Raw genomic sequence first — 21,038 nt, forward strand, 5'->3', positions numbered from 1 at the left:
TTTCCTTTTCTTTTCTGTTAATTTAGGTGGACAGCCATGTCTTGGTAAGTCTGGAGTTGATCCATACTATTTCCATTTTCAGATAATGGACTACAGCTCTAAACAGATGTTCACAGCTTGGCATATTGTTTTATAAGCTAACTTTGCTTGAGACTTCTCCATAACTTTATCACTGACCTGTCTGCTGTCTTCCTTGGTCTTCATGATGCTGTTTTTCCCTATTGTTCTTTAACCAGCCTCTGAGGTCTTCACAGAACATCTGGGTTTTATAGCATTTAAATTTGCATACATTATTAATTAGATGACTCATGATGCTAATCACTGCACTTGATTTTATTTAGCAGTTTTGGATTAAAGAAAGCTTAATACATACAAATGAAACCAGATGTTTACATACAGTCTAAAAAGATTCATTACCTTTTTTTCTTCACTGGCTGGCATTAATTGAGCTCAACGTTTCTTGGTTAGTCAGTTAGATTACCAAAATTATTTGTACTTGCTAAAAATCAGAATGATGAGAGGGACAATTCTTTTATTACCTTCTTCAAATTCTCAAGCCTACTATAAATGTGAGCAAGCCCAGAAATTGAAATTATGGATTTTTCAGCTTCTGATGTGCAGCATTTCAATAATTTGATAATCCTTAACATTTGAGGCACACCACTGGATATATTTTAAGGCAACCACAAGTCATGTTTACCCTTGCATAAAATTTTCAAATGCATGAACCTGTCAAGTTAATCGATTCAAACATTCATATGTAGGGCCAAAGCATAAACATGTTGGAAACGCCCATCATACCGCTCAGGCTTTGTGTCCCAAACATGGATATGTTTTGGTGCAAAATGTGGGCATCAAACTCTGGCTAAAGCTGGTATGAAAAGGTCATTATCCATAAATGATTCCTGAACTGCCATGGGCTGAAAAGCCACTTAGAGAGGAAGAAGCCATTACCTATAGACCAACATAAAAAATACTACAGTAAGGAAATACACTCAGGGAAAGAATCCTTAAGTTTTCGACTTTAGTCCGACCAAACAAAAATAAAATTTTTCATGCCACTGTTACATTTTGACAAAAAAAAGGAGGAGGCAAGGCAAAGAACCCCATCCAAACTGTGATGTTCAGTAGTGGTTCTTTCATGCTGTAGAGATTTTGCCGCAGAAGGGACTTTACAAAGTAAATGGCATCATGCTAGAAGAGCATTATGTGCAAATATTAAAACAATATCATCCAGGAAGTTAAAGTTTGTGCACAAATGGGTCTTCCAAATGGACAGTGACCTTAACCATACTGCCAGTTAGTGTGGAAGTGGCTTAAAGAGAACAAAGTTAAAGTTTTACATGTCACAAAACTCTGACGTCCCAAAAAAATGGTTGACAGACCTAAAAATGTGTAAATGAGTAATGCAGCCTACAAAGTTGGCTCACTTCACCCAGGTCTGTCAGCATAAATGGGCTGAAATATCAGCAAGATATCGTAAGAAGGTGCGGAGGGATACCCAAAGCACTTCACCCAAGTCATACAGTTTACAGGAAATTCTACCAAATACCAAAGAAATTTATGCAAATGTCTGAATCTGTTATAATTCTCTCATTAGTTTGTTATTAATCATTACCACTTACTAATTTTGGTAATTCTAACCCACTTCAAAGAGGAAAAGTAAAAGTTTAATATCAGTAAGAAAGAGAAGATTTTCTTTTCTTACAGTTGATGTAAATATCTGGTTTCAAATGTAGGTAAACACTATCTAAGATTAAAGATACAGCAGACATTTTTTTCCATACAGTCAGTCAGTCCATACATAGTAAATAAATATTGGCTTCAACAAAAAGGTTCATGTTAAGAAAAAGGTAAATGTTAATTGGACTGAATTTATATAGCTCTTTTCTAGTCATATTTACCACTATAATGGCTTTACATTAGAACCGCATTTACCCGATCGCACTCACAAATGCAAACATGATCATATACTGATAAGCAGATTGGTAGGCATTGGTTGTGTCTTGCACATGGGCTCACCAGCATGTGGCAGGAGGAAGCTGAAATCAAACCCACACCTTACCACATTTACCTTACAGATTTAGTCTTCTTCTAAGGCATCGCCCAATTTCTCAGTTTTAGCATTTTGTAAAATAAGAGGCTTGTCAACATGAACCATTTCAGGTTGTAGATTGTTTTACTTGTTTCTTTTCCCCATGTGCTCATAAAACAGCAAGGGGGTTGTTGATAGAGTTGTAAGTAATTTAAACTATTTTTGTCATTATAGATAGTTGGCGCAGTTGGTAGCACTGTTGCCTTGCAGCAAGAAGGTCCTGGGTTCGATTCCCGGCCTGGGGTCTTTCTGCATGGAGTTTGCATGTTCTCCCCGTGCATGCGTGGGTTCTCACCGGGTACTCCGGCTTCCTCCCACAGTCCAAAGACATGCCTGTTAGGTTAATTGGTCACTCTAAATTGACCTTAGGTGAATGAATGAGTGTGTGCGTGGTTGTTTGTGTGTTGCCCTGCAATGGACTGGCGATCTGTCCAGGGTGTACCCTGCCTCTCGCCCATAGACTGCTGGAGATAGGCACCAGCTCCCCCGTGACCCACTATGGAATAAGCGGTAGAAAATGACTGACTGACTAGATAGTTTTACATAACTTTATCAGAATAAAAATAAACAACATTGCAGGATAATCAGGATGCATTGGTGATGGAATGAATGAGCTGACTGATTGAGTCATAAACATTACAGAGTAGATGTTTATACCTGGGCTTCTTGCTGCCCACCTTCTATGCATTAGATGTTTCTATATAGAAAATAGAACCACTACACAGTGGGAATAACACAAGAGGGAGAGCTGTACAGAAACTAAATTTTTTGTTATGATTTGGGGTTGTTTGGTTTTTGGTTGCTGGTTTTTCCTCTTATGTTTTCACAGCTGAGGTTTTGAATCATGTTTCTGTTTATTATTTTCCTGGTCATGGCTTAGTTTTTGTCCTCTAGTTCATGTTTTGTAAAGTTAACTTTTTAAAGTTCATGTTTCTGGTGATGCTTTAATTTCATGGTTTACTAGTTGTGTTTCTATTAGTTTGTATTCAAGAGTCTCAGTTCTGCTCCAGCCACGTTTTGTTCTCTCCTGTCCGTTTTCAATCATCTTCTTCATTCGGTTCACCTGCACCTAGCAATCAGTCTCCTGGTTTCACCTTGTTCTTGTTCTATATATACACATCTGTTCGGTTCATTCCTCGCGGAAACATTTTGAATCATGTCGCTCTCAGTTCATGTATTGTCCTTCGCTCATGCCAAGCCTGTCTTGCCAGACTGTCCATGTTTGTTTTTTGCCACTGTCTTCTTAAGTAAGTTTTGTTCATTTAATCATTTCACCTACCGGCATGCTGCCGGCTCGTCTGCATTCCAGGGTCCTCCGTTGCACTTGTCGTGACATTTTTGTACATATACATGTATAGTTTTAACAAAGATGCGAGCAGCATTTAAAAAAAATCCTACATGTGTTGTAGTGTATTGCCGCCCAACCCGTTACACGCTCTCTCCATCCATTTTTCACATTGCATCTTGGAGCAATGGACAGATTGATGGGAGAGCAGTGTTGATATATTTACTAAAAAAGATACATGATGAAACGTCAATATATGTAAGGATTATTCTGGTAATATTTTGGTACTCCCTTTGTGGAATTAGCAAAATTACAAAGAGAGCGTGAACTGTGAATGAGAATATGCACATTGCATATCTGCATGCGGAAGAGGACAGCAGCTGATTGATAAACCAGGTAGCACATCCTAAAAATAATGCTACAGCAAGTAATTCATCTTGCAAATGCACTGTTGCAAAACCAACAGTGCACGAGGAAAGCACCTGCAGAGAATGAGCATAGTATGTCAGAAAAGCTCCAAGACAGCCCGGCACTGGTGAGCATGCCTATGTGCACTTAGATTGGCATTAGTATGATCTATAAATGAAATCTACATATATTAAACCTAGTGTACTGAGTGTTTTCAGAACTAAATGTGAATTGAAATTGACCCTGCATCTAAGCAGGATAAAAACACTATCTTTTTTTCCAAGGTTCAACAGCTCGATAACATTGACCTCTTCTCTCTCTGGTGGGTAGTAATTAGTCAGATTGTATGATGCTCTTTGGCTTGTTCAGTGTTCTCTGGAGAATATTATTTGAGCATGTAAGGGTCTTTACATTTGAGGCAAAACAAAACGTCTCCCACAATGGTTGAAAATATAATTCCAATTTGTGCCATGGGACAAACACAATTATATCTTCTTAATTCATCCATCTCATGTTCCTTTTGAAAAACCCTTTTTGCTTATTCACACATTATGTTCATGTTCCACAAATTTAACACGAAGATGTGCAATGAGTTGCAGGAATGCTGTGACTACTGGTGTGAGAATTTAGGAAATCAACCACATAAGGGATTACTGTAACAAATCTTGACAGGCCTGACTTCTCTCAGCTTCTTACTCTCATCATCTGCTTCCTGTATTCTACATATCCATTCCTATTTCCTGTATTCAAAGCTGATAAATTTTATTGCTTCAACCAAAAACAATAAAGGTAAATCTTATTTGTACTGTATTTCTGTCTGGTTTGGGAACCTCAGGGTCTCAGCTTTGCGTTTTGCAAATAATGTGGTTCTTTTTGCCTTTATTGGCTTCTTTAGGCCTTCAGTGTGCACTGGAGCGGTTTGCAGCTGTGTGTGAAGCAGACGGGATGAGAGCCCCATTGGCTCTGAGGCCATGTTTCTTTAAATGGGTGGACTGCTCTCTTTGCCTCAAGTGGAGGAGTTTAAGTAGTTTGGTGTCTTGTTCACAAGTGGTGGTAGGACCGGAGATGGACAGATAGATTAGGGCTTCATCTGCAGTAATGTTGGCACTGTTGTGGTGAAGAAAGAGCTACAGAAAAAAGCAAATCTGTCAATTTGCAGGTGTATCCGGAATGAGTGGTCGGGTGAACTTCCTCTTTAGGGTGTTTAGATTCATCCTTAGATAAAGGGGGAGGAGCTGTCATGATGCGCTGTGAATAATTTTATTACCAACATGCAGATCATGAGCACTGAGTCGCATGGTGAGTTGAACAGGTTTTTTTAATAACTTAAACACAGGAAACATGTACAGAGAGGTAAGGGATAAGAACAAAGTAACTTTGATTGAGCAAGTAGTCAACAGTTCGATCCAGTGGCGTGAAATGTAAATCATAGAGTATAAATACTGGGGTAGGGTGGAGAGTGGACTGTTGGACCATTTGCACATTGCTGGACGCCACTACGCACTTTTCAACGTCATCGGCCATTTTGTACCGCAGGATAACCTGTTCCTACAAATCCCGGCGGGCACCGTGTCTGATATGACGGGGCGTCCCATGTCTGACGTCACAAGACACTATATAGGAAGGCGCCCATTTTGAGGGCTCACCTTCAGCTGGAGACCGTGATGCGGTGACCACGCAACTGAAACATCATCTGGAGAAGAGTCCCGGGTGGATTTCATTTATTCTCCTTCGTTGGCCAACGAAAACTTCATGAACGAGGTTTCTGGAATGAGAAGGCCAGAAATTTCACTTTGCCGATCGAAGACGTGAGTTTAACACATAACCAAAACCACGGAGTTTCAAGGAGACGCAACTTTCCCTTCGTGCTCGGTTCTAGCCGACTGCTGACGGCCAGATCATATTTTTCGTTTTTGCCAAGGAGGACAAAGGACGAAAATTGACCGCTCTTCCCGAAGTGAACTGTGGACGCACATTAACTTCCAACTTTTTTTTTCCTCTCCAACTCTGCTCAGAAGGAAGACAACGATAAGTAAAACCCATCTTTTATTTTTATTTCTTTCTTAGAAAGTCTGGGCAGGGTACAGGAGGTTTTAGTGCGATTAGATTCGCCATTTAATCTAAGGTGTTCTGAATTATATGTGCATGCAACCTTTTTATCGAAACTTTGACGTGCTGTGTTGGATGTCTGGAAGCCGCTGTGCTACCCAGCTTTCTGTGTGCTTTGCGGGGTTATTTACCACCTGAGAGCAATCGCAGGTGCGCTGTGAGACTGGACTGTTATAACAACCTCATGGTGAAATTCACCATTTTCTTTGTCTTCAACTTTACTGCCTACTAACTTGCCGCCAAACGTTTTATAACTCTTTGTGTGCTCAGCCGCGCAGAGTTGGGGGATGTTTTATGACTAAATTGCAGTTTGAGCTCTGCTCCCAACCTCCACTCGCCACCACATCCCTTTGTCATATTATCATTTTTGCCATAACTGCTGGTTTGATCCCATACACACCCACTGCTGTTTTGCGTATTTTGTTTAGTTAGATATTTTACTCCTTTTGTGTAGAACTTTGCATGTTTGAGTAGGTGAAGATTATTAAATCGGAAGAGCGGATTGTATCAGGGCTGTGATTTAATAAATGTTCACATAGATAAACAGAAGGCGTTTGTGTTTATTTTGTGCAAGAGTGATTCGTCAGTCAAGATAAGGTTGAAGTTCCGAACGTTTCGGCAGAAACAGTCGATTAAACAGTGACATCTCTGGTAATAGTTATTAATTATTACTGAGTATTTAACGGTTGTAATTATCAAAGGCATTGAGCCACAATTACAAAACCAGAAGACATCCCTGGTCTTCGATTCATAAATGGGGATTTTGGTTAAGAAATTAATTTAGTCAAATTTATGATTTTTAATTATAATTATTGATAAAGATTAATTAATCAATAATCATAATTCTAACAGGACCAATCAACAATGGGAGCCAATCATGAGAAATCTGGAATAGCTGGTGAAGGTGAGAGTAAGACAACTGAAGGAAGGATGCTAATTAACAAAGTTGAGCAGGGAATCCAGGGAAACAACAAAACATGTAAGTGAACATAAATAACAATGGAACTAACTAAAGACCATAAATAGGGAGGAACCGGAACCGGAGGAACTTATGGTCAACTCTCAAATTAGCAGTGTTCTTCGTAATTTTGTAAGAAGATTGTTTTGTATATAAATGATTTTTATTGATCTCTGTATTTTTATGTAATTTTCAAAGAAACTGTATTTAGGCTTTTTATAATATGTAGGCCATGATCATCATATTTAACCAAAATAAGAGTTTGAAATATACATATATGTAATACATTATACTTTCAATAAAATGTTGAGATGGAAATATCTGTTTTTGCAATGAACCTAAAGCAGAAAGACATTAACACTTACTATTTATTCATTTATCACAAGTTATACTGTTAATTGTGGCATTCTCCAATATTATTGCATATCACATGTTTTCTTAATTTTGTGCCGCCTGAGTTAGCACATACATGTTTGCATTTGATTACCCTGTGTCTGTCAGGGTGCACAGATCTGTGCAGACAGTGACCCTGTGATTCTCAAGCACACATATGGACAAACAGACCTCGCAAGCTGTTACTCTTGTTGTGGAGAGCATATCATCAAGAAGGCAGTCCACGATGCTGTCTTCACTCCCCATCACACAAGCCCCCCTGCTGTCTTGTTCAGCAATTCTCATTGCGCACACACTAATGACACAGTAGCTCTGTAGGCGAGAGAAACCAAGCCGAGGCTGACTGCTTTCAGCAGAGCTGTTTTAGAGTTGAGATATGATAGGAGGTGAGCAGCATGCAGCCGGCACAGCCATGATGAGGAAGTGGGATTGTTTGAGATTTTCTGCAATTGTGGAGAAAGTGGGCCTCAGTTGTTAAGGAAGCAGTATGTTTAGAGTCCCATGGGAAACTGTTGAGGGGAGAGTTTCATTGCCTATGCATTGAAAACCAGCTTTAATAGCTGAGAACTTTGATTATTCAAACAGTTAACAGCCTGGTCGCTAATTCACTCTCCCTTAATGGCACTCAGCTGTTACTCTACAGTGCTGTATTTTTTAGTACATGTTGTAAAGGTGAGGGTCCTTATGTGCTGGTAAGAGCCATAGGCAGCAAAGGGAATCAAAGCAAACAGATGATATCACTGTGTTTCTAAATCGGTTTTGAAATGAGAGTAGGTTTTTGAACTCACTTTACCTCTAAGAAAGGTAAGAGTTTTTCATTTGCTTTACTTCATTCAGTTGGGAAAAGATGCAATTGGTGAGCTGTTGCTGTTGCTATACATGAGAGCTCAGAGCTTATTGCATTAATTGCCTCCCAGGAGTCAAGCTCCATGTGTCATCCTATGGTGTCAGGGTGTGACAACAGTGACAAGGAAAAATAAAAGGGGATTATGCTTCAGATGATTTTGGGGAGCTCAGAGTAGGCCTTGTGTCCAACCGTACGCATGCTGACCTCTGCATCAGGAAGTGGTTGACCCCAGCAAGAGGTGCCACTGACCCTACAGGGAAGAGAATGGGGGAGGTGTGAATCATTGCTAAAATACCGCCACATCACTGCTGTTCAGCAGCAGCAGTCCAAAGCATACAAGCGTAAATTAAAATAGTGACATGTTTATCAGATGAATTATCTGAAAAATGTTACAGGTAAAAATCTGATCAATGTGCATATACAGTCACATATGGATGCACATAGATGTGTACATGTGTACATGCAGTATCATGAACACAGTAGATAGGAGAGAGGACTAAACCAGAGTCAAGTTATAAATCAATATCCTAAGCTTTGAACACCTTCTGGAGTACTGAAAATGAAAACAATATGCAAACCCATTAAACCAAGGCTTTCCACCTAACCTGACCCAGCAAATAGACCATCTAAAAGGCCTATGGTAACTTTGAGGATGCTGCAAGATCCACAGCTTTGGTGGGAGAATCTCCACACATCTTGCCTTCATTGGAGGGTGGCAAGATTATTAAATTGTAGAAAGAACGCCATTAGAAGTCCCATCCCCTCTATGGTTTCTCACAAGCAATGTAGTGGACACAACTAACATGGCAGATGGGATCAAAAACAATGTTTTGATCTATTTGGAAAATTATGTGTGGTTAAAAACTAACATCCTGAACACAATACTCTCTTTATTTATGAAACCTCCCATTTGTGGTCAGATTTATTAAGAATTTGAAATAATTAAATAAAATATTTTTTATATCTTTTTGAGGGACAACAAGCATGACATCTTAGACTTTCTTAGCCAATATCTAGATGTAAACTTTACCTAAAAAGATAAGACTGCAATATATACAGAAACTTAATGAGAAACATTGGTTTAAATTTGTACAAAATTATTCCGGTCACACCCACAGAAAGCTGGATAGGCTTTGATTGAAGGGAAGATAGCAACAGCATGTTGTCCGGTCTATCTGCCCAGCTAATTGTTGCTGAATGTTAATGAAAAAAAAACCCCACCTTAATCATCTTGGCAGCCTTTGGTCTGGTGTTACCTCAATGCGTTTTAAGAGAACACCTGTAAATAATTAGGGTTGATTCATTATTTTAGTCTCGTTTTGTTTATTTTCAATTTCCTTGTCAGTGTGAATACTTATCTTGTTGGTTGAGCATTCAACTTCTGGAAAAAACAAACTCTTTGGTTTGTGTTCTACCTGTTAAATGTAGGTGCAAAAATACAAATGTATTCAATAAAAATGTTAGCTCTTCTTGAGCTTTTGTTTTGGAGAAAACAAGAACATAGCAAAGAGAAAGGTATTGGTACAGTGGGTTTGTTGAAGCAGGTGTATGATGGCATCTTCAACTCCAACTCCACAGTGATAAGCAAACTGAAGGAGGTCCTGATGGTTTACTTTTTGCTTACTCAGGTGGGCCAACAGGAGTCTCTCTAGGACCTTCATGATTTGGGATATGTCAGGGCAACAGGTCTATAGTTACTGAGGACTGATGGGTGAGTTTTCTTTGGTACTGGAACAGGAGGTCTTCCACAACACTGGAACCTTCCTCTGGGCCAGGATAAGGTTGAAGAGGTGCTGCAGAATCCCACAGAGCTGCTTTGCATAGCCCTTCAGGACTCTAGGACTGACATGATCTGGACCTGCAGCCTTATTCTGGTTTAGTCTTTCCAGTTGCCTCTTCACATTATTTATTGAGACACACTGGTGGAAGGGGGAGTCAAAGAGGGCATCATCACCTTCTAATTTGGTTGAAGACAAACACGTAGCCATGGACAAATCGGTCCATGGCTGAGGTGGAAGACAAAACATTTGAGGTGTGACAAAAAAGCTGTGGGTCAAAGGAGGGTGGGATTTCTGTTTGGCTGTGATGCTGAGCTTGTTTCTGAACTGAACCTGTTGAAGAATGTGTTTAGTTCACTGGCTCTGTCCAGACATCCATCTTTCTTCTGCATGAAGCCTGTGACCTTCTTTATCCCTGACCACATATCTTTGATATTGTTTTGCTGGAGCTTGTTCCCCAGCTTGTTCTTGTGCACCTTCTTGCTGTCTCCTATCTTGAATTTAAGTTGCTTCTGTAAAAGTGGCTCCCTAAAAAACATTGCTCCTAAATTACCTTTGTAAAAGACTTGGAATTAGTTTTTTCATGATCCTTGCCCCCTTAGACTTGGCAAGAGTACTTGCATTACCATATGCATGCAGCTCTTGGCACAAGCTCACAAAACAAGTGCATGCCAAAATATCTCAACTGTGCAAGTAGAAGATCTAAGAAAAGGTGTTTTTTTTATTGTGAATTAAAGATAATGAACTTTTAGTGATTGGTGGCAAAGAGGGAATAGAGAGGAAGATGGTAAAACAGACAAATCCAAAGAGTGATTATTACACCTTTTCCTCAGCCCTGGAGCTCATAAATTGTGATGGATTTCCAGGCTGTTCTGAAGATTTTTCTGTGGTCACACTGTGGGTACAGTTAGACTTTGTTCAATGGAAATCCATCAGATGTGGGCAGGCAGTTGCTCACCTGAATAGAGGACAGGGGAAGCCCTCAGGCACTCTGCTCTTTCCTAACTTTCCTTAAAAAAGTTTTTTTTTAAATCACAAAACCAGGGCAACTAGAAATACCTTGTGTTTTAGGCTTTTTTATCTAAAAGAAAGTTTCGGGAATACTAATATTTTCTCCTTCACCCATGGTAGCATTAAAGTTTCTTGTCTAAAATCTTCCCGAGTTAGATTTTTATTGTGTGGTCCTCTCAGTTATGTATTACTCAGACAACCCAGTTTAGAAATCTCAAATTAGGCCATCTGAATTCTGGCTATCTAGGAAACTACAGCCTTGTGTGGAATTGGGACAGCACAGTTTGTTTTCTGCCAGCTAGGCGAGCAAACCTGAAAGCTGCAAAACCTTCAGCCATGCCAGTGCAGGTGGTGTAGATGTCATTTACTCTGCTTCTTTTGCTTTTGGTTTTAAAGGCTGAATAGAAATGGAGCAAAACATGCCTTGTCTTTGAAGCTAGCTGGCAAGAAATGTATTTTTGTAAGCCTGGCTGGAGGATGAATATTTCATAAACAAATCTTATTTGCTGTAAAAGGCTAAATGAAATTCCTAAACTACACTTGTGAAACAAGACCATTGCGACTTGAATTAAGCTTGAAAACCTATTTCCCACTCATTACAGTGAGTATACAGTTCTAAAGTATTTGTTTTCAAGGGACAAACTGTCTCAATTCCTTTTTTTTTAAATCAGGACATAATAAAAATGTTTTGGTCCATGCCAGGTTCTGAAATTATTTAAATCTAACTTCTAACATACAAACATAAACAAACAACAGATTCCACACTGTCATTATTAAACAAAGTCGAACCCAAAATGAAGAAGTTGTGTGACAAAAAACTCAGTACACCCTTGTTACTTCCATAAGATTTAGAAGGAAAGAACCAGACAGGTGCTGGCAATCAAAAGCATTTGAATAACTGATCATCTTCGGGCTAATCACCTCGATTAAAGGAGCAGTCTTTGCAGTTTACTGGTCTTGTAGCAAAGAACTCCAGCAAACAGTTGTGGTGGCCCAGTCTAGGTCAAGACCTCTACGATAATAATGCTGTGATACAACCTAAGTAGAGCTGTGCATATAACAATGAAGCATTGTTGGACTAGTGGGCCAGAGTTCCTTTCACAACAATTTAAGAGATTGATAAAGTCAGGAAAAAATCACTGCTGAGAGTTATTACTGCTAAAAGGGGTTATCTTTTTTGGGACTGACCATTTTGACATCATGTTTATGTAATGAATAATGTGTGAATCTCATGGGTGTTCTAAGTATATGTTTAGGTTTAAATGCTCAAGGAAACCCTGATAAATGTTACTATGTCCTTATATTTCTTCATATGTAACCCAATTGAAAAAAAATTACTTTCTCTTTAACATTAGAATAGGACAACTGTTACAAACTATATTTATATCAGAATCAGTCAAACAAGGAATATAACTCTGATACACATTGCTCTCGGTGAAGATTTTTATTTATTTATATTTTTAATATATATGCATATATATTTAGATTATAGCAGCACGGCAGCAAACGTAATCTTTTGCTAAACAGATAAGGTGAATTTTATGACAGGTGCATAAAGGCAAAAAATGCTGGAGCTGTAAATGACTTTTAGATAATTTTCTAACTCTCTGAGTTAGCATCAGAGAGATCCCAGATGTTGTCCCCTTCTGATGACATCAAGCACTGCTCTGTCTAATGTCACAATGAAGGCATTCTGCAACAGTTTTGTTCAGAGTGTATAATGTCTGCAAAACGTGGGACTTTTGAAAGGGTTATGTCACACCAAACATTTAGGGAAATAGTTTCACCTAAATGTTTGGTGGGTTATATGTATGATACAAATTAAAACTTTTAATCTGTTTTCACAGTAGGATATCAAATAAGACCCTGCATGGTGCCCACCCACAGCTAGTAATGAAGTGAATAAAAGCATGTTGTTTCACTGCTAGTGAGATAAAAGAAACAACTGATTATCCTACGAAGTTAACATCAAGAACTGAATGGCAGCCTCTTAAAATCTAATTTTGTCATATGTACAGGGCATCACAAATTTTAACCCTCCTGAAAACACTTTATGAAAAGCCTGAAAGAGGAAATTTGCCAGTATTAAGCACGTGAATGTGGTGTAAAACTTAAAGTTTCTCTCTAATTAAGACAATAAAATTCCTGCTTTTCTCTTTTTTAATTAATGCTGATAACAAAATTAAACCTGGCTTGTAACCAACAAACTTTTCTCTACCTTCTCCCACCCCATTTGTTTTGCAGGATGGCTCCAAACAGAAGCAGGTCAGGAAGAAAACTGTGTCCTTCAGTTCTATGCCAAGTGACCGTAAGATCAACAGCACCGCTGCTTGCATGGCCTTTATGTTGGAGGGTTGCGAGATGAAGAAGGTGCGCTCCAACTCACGCATGTACAACCGCTATTTCCTGCTAGATCCAGATATGCACTGGCTCAGATGGGAGCCATCCAAAAAGGATTCAGAGAAGGCCAAACTGGAAATCAAGAGCATCAAGGAAGTTCGTTTGGGGAAGAAAACTCCAGTTCTGCGCAGCAATGGTCTCTCAGATCAGTTCCCTGATGAGTGCGCCTTCTCAATCATCTATGGAGATAACTATGAGAGTTTAGATTTGGTAGCCAGTACAGCTGATATTGTCAGCACATGGGTGATGGGTCTAAGATATCTGGTGTCCTATGGTCGCCACCCTGTGGACATAGCAGAACCCTGTCAACCAAGCTTAAGAACATCTTGGATTGGTTCAGTGTTTGAACTAGCAGATATGGAAAAGGGAGGACATATAGACCTATTCAGAGTGACCCAGATAATCAAGGGGCTTAATCCTGGAATGAAAGAGTCCAGGATAGAGCTGAAGTTCAAGGAATTACAGAAAGCTAAAGACCAATATGGAGAGGCAATTAATTTGGACACTTTTGTGGAGGTCTATTGTGAGCTCTGCACACGGCCTGAGATTTTTTTTCTGCTGGTACAGTTCTCTAGTAATAAAGAGTATCTGGACAGTAAAGATCTAATGCTATTTGTTGAGGTGGAGCAGGGTGTGGAGGGAGTAACGGAGGACATGTGCAGGGATATTGTTCAGAAATTTGAGCCATCTGCCAAGGGCAGAGAAAGGGGCTACCTCTCCATTGATGGTTTCACACACTACCTCGTGTCCTCTGAATGCCACATTTTCGACCCTCAGCACAAAAAGGTGTGCCAGGATATGACTCAGCCTCTCTCTCATTACTATATTAATTCCTCCCATAATGCCTCCCTTTTCGATGACCATTTCTGGGGTTCATCAGACATCAGCAGCTACATCCGAGGTCTGAGGATGGGGTGTCGAAGTATTGAGGTCATAGTTTGGGATGGCCCTGATAATGAACCAGTGGTATATGTTGGAAGCTCTGTGGCCTCCCAGCTTGCTTTCTCTAAAGTTCTGGATATTATAAACCAGTATGCTTTTGAAAGCTCTGAGTATCCTCTTATTCTGTGCTTGGTGACCCATTGCTGTATCCCCCAGCAGAGGGTCATGGCTCAACACCTGAAGAAAATCCTTGGGGACAAGCTGTATGCTGAACCACCCAACAAAGAAGAAAACTACCTACCGTCACCTGAAAAACTTAAAGGCAAAATACTCCTCAAGAGTAAAAAATTGCCACCCAGCTGCACTGATTATGAGGGCAATGTAACAGATGAGGAGGAAGGCCTGGAAATGTCCCGCCGAGTTGGAGCTGATGAAAAGGACCAACTGAATGGTTTGGGCTGCAAAAGACTCAGGCTGTGCAGGGAGCTTTCTGAGCTTGTATGTCTCTGCAAGTCAGTACAGTTCAGGGACTTTGGACTTTCTAAGAGGGAGCAAAAATACTGGGAGATATGTTCCTTCAATGAGGTAGATGCCAACAGATTTGCCAATGAATTTCCAGAGGAATTTGTCTGTTATAACAAGCGCTTCCTCTCCAGGATTTGTCCCACATCTCTGAGGATTGATGCCAGCAATATGAATCCCCAAGATTTCTGGAAATGCGGTTGCCAGATTGTGGCAATGAACTACCAGACACCAGGCTTGATGATGGACCTTAACCTTGGTTGGTTCAGGCAGAATGGAAACTGCGGATATGTTTTGCGGCCTGCGATTATGAGGGAGGAGGTGTCCTACTTCAGTGCCAATGCTCGAGACTCCCTACCAGGAGTGTCTGCACAACTTCTTCACATCAAAGTCATCAGTGGGCAGAATCTTCCAAAGCCTCGGGGCTCTGCTGCTAAGGGTGATGTGGTTGAGCCTTACATATATGTAGAGATCCATGGCATACCAGCAGATTGTGCAGAACAAAGAACCAAAACAGTTTCTCAAAATGGAGATAATCCTATTTTTGATGAAAGTTTTGAGTTCCAGATTAATTTACCAGAACTTGCAGTTTTACGCTTTGTGGTTCTGGATGACGACTACATTGGGGATGAGTTCATTGGTCAGTACACCATCCCGTTTGAGTGCCTACAGCCAGGCTATCGACATGTCCCTCTGCAGTCTCTCATGGGAGAGTTCCTGCCCAACACCACTCTGTTTGTTCATGTGGCCATCACCAACAGACGTGGTGGAGGAAAGGCACATAAAAGGGGTCTATCTGTGAAGAAAGGTAGAAAGGCTCGGGAGTATACCACCACCAAAACCACAGGAATCAAAGTAGTGGATGAACTCTTCAGAGCTTCTACCCAGCCCCTCAGGGAGGCAACGGACCTCAGAGAAAATGTGCAGGTAAGAAAGTGCCTACCTAAAATATCTCTAAATCACTGCAATACTAATACCTCTTTATTTACTGTTGTGCACTGTGTTGCATTACATTCTTTTGGATCATTTGTAATCTTGCAAACTAAGAAAATAATGTAATAGATAGATATTGCAAGCCACTTTCCTGCCACTATACCTCCCCTTATCCCTTAATTTATCTCATTATTTCAAGAACAAATTTCTGAAGGCAACAGAAAATTTGCTGTTGCGTACAGATAACATCAGACAATAGGCGGGTTATCTGTATGGTTACTTTATACTCTGGATGAAAATAAAATGCATGAATTTTACAGTAATATGTATACTGTAGATATCTACCATTATAAAGAATAAACAATGACAAATCTTCATTGAAGCTGAACCTTGAATTTCATTGGCATTTTATTCTGAAGCTCCTGCATTTTGTAAAACTGAATTCATTGTAACTTTCTGTTAACCCCTTTTGTTTATATGAGGATTCCACAGCTTTTATGGTAGCACTGCCATTAAAATATTATTATTTTACTCTATCTTTCTGGTGCCTTGAACAAGCAGTGAACACTGAGCAATTACAAGAGAAAAGATGAAAAAATCAACAGTTGCTGGTTGCTGTAGGTCAGAACAGGGTTGAAACTATACTATCTAGTAGATACTATAACACTGACAAATAAAGATACGTGTTTGGTCTCTCTGTTTTATACGTGGATCAAGGAAGAAGATTAGTTGTTTCAGTAGGAGCTAAAGATTTCCTGTGAAGCCAATGAAAATGTGAATGGAGCCTTTAGAGTGACGCCAAGCTCGAATTTCATTTTTGTTTGCTGAAACATCTCTGCGCCAGCCATCCTTGTCACATTAGTGCTGTTAGCATGGGAGGAGTGAGAGATGCAGAGACAAAAGCAAAAAAAAAAAAAAAGACTACAGAGCTGGGCACCCAGAAACAAAAGCAGCTCTGTAACTGGACACGGAGCTCTCATTTGGGGAATGTTGGAGGAGGAATAAAGAGGGGGAAGGGAGTAATTAAAAACACAAGCCTTTCATTGGGTTTTGTAACATTGTGAATTGGAAACAGAATAGCTTTTATTGCACAATAATTATCTAAAAACATTTATGCATGTAGTCAGAGACACACACGCACGGAATTATACTAAAGCTCTGTGATAACTTTAGCTCAGCGCACACGGATATATAAACACCGGCAGGTAGACGTGCTTACGGATCACACGCTCTCACAAAACCACACGAGTTTTAATTCAAAGGCATGAAGTACTGTATTAATCCAGAGCTGTGTCCAGTGGTCCGAGGCGTTAACTGAGTTTGAGGCTCTGCATACAGATCTTCTGTCCCCCGGCCACTCTCTTTGTCTTCAAGAAGGCTGTGCCTAACAGCAACAGCACATCCTTAAAGGTAGGAGAATTTTTCAGCAGTCCGGTAGGTCAAGCACAGAGAGACACATGCCTGGGAGAATAGACTAATTGGCTTATACAACAGTAGTCAGCTATGAATCTGGCACTATCCAGTGCTGTAAAAAAGTTCTTGTACTTGTACACATTTTTTTCTTGTTTTTGATTCACCGTATTTTTTGGAAAGTGGATTTCAATTTCACTAGCCTCACCTATGCCTGATTTCTGTCAGGCCTGGAAATAAAAAAATCACCAAATATGACCTGTTCGACAACATAGTCAATGAAAAGATCTCTAAAAGCAACAATATATTAAGCCCCGATCTAAAGAAATTCAACAACAGATGGGACTCAAAGTCACTGACATCTATCATTCTGTAAGACAGACCACACTGAGTGCCATTTCCAGCAGATGGAAAAAACACTTGTGAACAACAGCAGAGCAGAGGGACAAAACAAGTCTCAGCTTTCAGTTTGAGGAGTTCAGTGCTTATTGCTGTAACTTATGGTCTCTGCAGCCTCATTCTCAGTCAGGGTTTTAAGCAAACGTCAGTCTTGCTCTGCATCCACCTGTGCCGGCATGCACACAGATAGGTCAAACTGTGCCATTGTGTTGCTTTGCAGCATACACGTCCACATTCACAGCTTTTTTGCTGTTGGGGACAATCCCCGACATTTCCAGGATGGACAGATCTGCTAATCTGCCCCTGAAGTTCCTGGTATGCGATTACTGGGGCACAGTAAAAAATCCTGAGTCGCAGTAAAGTGGCTATGGTACGGACATCAATTTAGAAGCTGTGGTATAGTTTCAGAGTTCATGCTGGAAAGCCTTCCATTGTGGCTAAATTAAAAAGATTCTATAAAGAGAAGTTGGTCCAAATTCCTCCACTGCAATGCAAAAATCTGTTTACTAGTTTTGCAAACACCTATCATCGCTAAAAAGTAAAATCATACAAAGTTATTTATATTTAGCCTAGTTTTCTTTGATACTAAAACTTTTTTTGACAATCTGAAAGCAAAAGCAGAAGACTTCAGTAAGGTAGTAAATAATTTTTCACAGCACTATAGTTCCCCCTTTTATGTCCCTATCACTAGCGTAATATAAATGTTGTGTAGTTTTCCCCTCTGTCTTTTTTCTGCTGTCTAGGCAATAGTTTGGTTGCCAGATTCCCATGCTGGCAGTTGCAGTGGAGACTTTGAATCAAAGGGTTGCAGCAAATGTGGGTTGAAAAGTACGTTGGCAGAAGGATTTTGATGAGTTAAACAGAGAAAGAGAGGGAGGCCTGGGGCATTCAGTTCACATGAATCTTTGAGCATTCTGCTACTCAAGTCTGCTGCCTACATATAACAAAATGCTTTTGTCTCAAGATGTAACAGATTAAATTGATGGTTTCTGTGAAGTTGATGAACAACTACAAGTGGCAAGCAGTAATTGTAATATATAACTTTTGAATGCTGTCTGATTGCATTAAGTAAATTCACACTACATACAGGTCCTTCTCAAAATATTAGCATATTGTGATAAAGTTCATTATTTTCCATAATGGGAGGCTCATACCTATTTGCTTAATTAAATCCAGGTGGCGACTTTTTTGTTGGCCATGCAGTGTACTGGTTGTTCCTGGTTTTATGCTAGCAATACCAAGAGCACAGCTTGTCTTTGCAAGATCTTAGAAAAACAGCTATTTAAAGATCTCATGCATAAAAGCTAGAGGATTGTTTTGGATTGTGGCACTGCCGTGTGCCCAGTGGATTGGTATTGCTAGGGAAATTAATATTGGTCAACTAATCACCACAATGTTTCTTCAGCATATAGCCATATGATATTATTATCGAGCCTTTGAAAATATTAGGGAAGGTAGTATAAGGTAGTTTGTTTTAGATTTTATTGTGCTTTTTAAAATACCTCAACAATGAAGACTAGTGATTGTAATAATTCAAGGCCAAGTTCCTTGGGCAAAGAACAGGAAAGAAAAAGTATACTCATTCAGAACAATAAATGTTTCAGATTAGACAAGTATAACCTGAGTAAAACCAAAAGGCAGTTTTTTATATCATAATTTCATTTAATAAGAGCAAAATTGACCTGGCCCTACAGGTCCTTCTCAAAATATTAGCATATTGTGATAAAGTTCATTATTTTCCATAATGTAATGATAAAAATTTAACATTCATATATTTTAGATTCATTGCACACTAACTGAAATATTTCAGGTCTTTTATTGTCTTAATACGGATGATTTTGGCATACAGCTCATGAAAACCCAAAATTCCTATCTCACAAAATTAGCATATTTCATCCGACCAATAAAAGAAAAGTGTTTTTAATACAAAAAACGTCAACCTTCAAATAATCATGTACAGTTATGCACTCAATACTTGGTCGGGAATCCTTTTGCAGAAATGACTGCTTCAATGCGGCGTGGCATGGAGGCAATCAGCCTGTGGCACTGCTGAGGTCTTATGGAGGCCCAGGATGCTTCGATAGCGGCCTTTAGCTCATCCAGAGTGTTGGGTCTTGAGTCTCTCAACGTTCTCTTCACAATATCCCACAGATTCTCTATGGGGTTCAGGTCAGGAGAGTTGGCAGGCCAATTGAGCACAGTGATACCATGGTCAGTAAACCATTTACCAGTGGTTTTGGCACTGTGAGCAGGTGCCAGGTCGTGCTGAAAAATGAAATCTTCATCTCCATAAAGCTTTTCAGCAGATGGAAGCATGAAGTGCTCCAAAATCTCCTGATAGCTAGCTGCATTGACCCTGCCCTTGATAAAATACAGTGGACCAACACCAGCAGGTTTTGAGTGATGAACCAGGCTGGGAGTTTTAAAGGCCTCAGGAATCTTTTGCAGGTGTTTAGAGTTAACTCGTTGATTCAGATGATTAGGTTCATAGCTCGTTTAGAGACCCTTTTAATGATATGCTAATTTTGTGAGATAGGAATTTTGGGTTTTCATGAGCTGTATGCCACAATCATCCGTATTAAGACAATAAAAGACCTGAAATATTTCAGTTAGTGTGCAATGAGTCTAAAATATAGGAATGTTAAATTTTCATCATTACATTATGGAAAATAATGAACTTTATCACAATATGCTAATATTTTGAGAAGGACCTGTATATCCAAATTTGTTGAGCTTTTGGTTGTTTTTCATGATTTTATGACACATTTTATAGGAGAAAATCTCTGGTTCTGGTTTCATGGTTTGCAAATAACAGCAGAAATAACCAAAAAATAGGTCTCAGTTCAGTCAGTGTGCGACTCTAAAAAAAAACTAACTTTTTAATTATACCTTCAAGTTAAAATGTGATAACAGAGGGATTAGCTTCAAAATGTCTGGTATTTATTAACTGTATGTATTATTTTGGAATGTTTCAGAAATTCAGAAAAATAAAGGTGTTGTGTTTTATTAATAAAAAACATCAAAAAGTATAAATAGTAAATATCATTTAAACTCATTTTTAACAAACAAATTATGGTATTTTTATGTCATATAACTGTCTCCCTAACACTGTATGTAACAGATCAGTAGTTCAATGCAGAAACCAACTTACAAAAAGCTGAAAATGCTGGTGCTGTACAGTAAAATATATTTAATACAAATATGCTTCACTAAATTTTACCTAATTATTACAGGACTGTTTTTGCTTGCTAATAACCAAATATGTCTTTAACTTTTGCATTTTAATTTATTTCTTCACTAGAATGCCATGGTGTCCTTTACGGAGCTCTGTGGGCTGACTCCTGCCGCCAACATGAAGCAGTGCATCCTGACTGTATCTATGTGGCTGATAAACAGTGAACGATCACTGAAGGTGACAGTGGACCTGAGTGAGACCTACCCCATCATGGAAGCACACGGTCCTGTGCCTGAGCTTCTGCGCAAAGTGCTAAATGCCTATGACATGGTAAACTATCATGACAAACAGACTTTGCTAGATATAAAACTTCTGTCTCCCTTTATTATTCAAGAGGAAAACATTTAAAGGAAACAGAAATTAAGGTGTAAAT

General features: G+C 39.4%; 1 protein-coding gene across 1 annotated transcript in view; it reads left to right on the top strand.

Annotated features, from left to right (window-relative positions):
- Window positions 1–21,038, top strand: part of LOC124863801 (inactive phospholipase C-like protein 2) — an 85,813-nt gene that overhangs the window by 40,033 nt on the left and 24,742 nt on the right. Inside the window, exons 2-3 of the mRNA XM_047358299.1 lie at window positions 13,129–15,615; window positions 20,732–20,935. Coding sequence (XP_047214255.1) covers window positions 13,129–15,615; window positions 20,732–20,935 — 2,691 coding nt within the window. The remainder of the gene's footprint in view (window positions 1–13,128; window positions 15,616–20,731; window positions 20,936–21,038) is intronic.

This window comes from Girardinichthys multiradiatus, chromosome Y, assembly GCF_021462225.1.
Source record: "Girardinichthys multiradiatus isolate DD_20200921_A chromosome Y, DD_fGirMul_XY1, whole genome shotgun sequence".
In the NCBI taxonomy this organism is placed as follows: Eukaryota; Metazoa; Chordata; class Actinopteri; order Cyprinodontiformes; family Goodeidae; genus Girardinichthys; species Girardinichthys multiradiatus.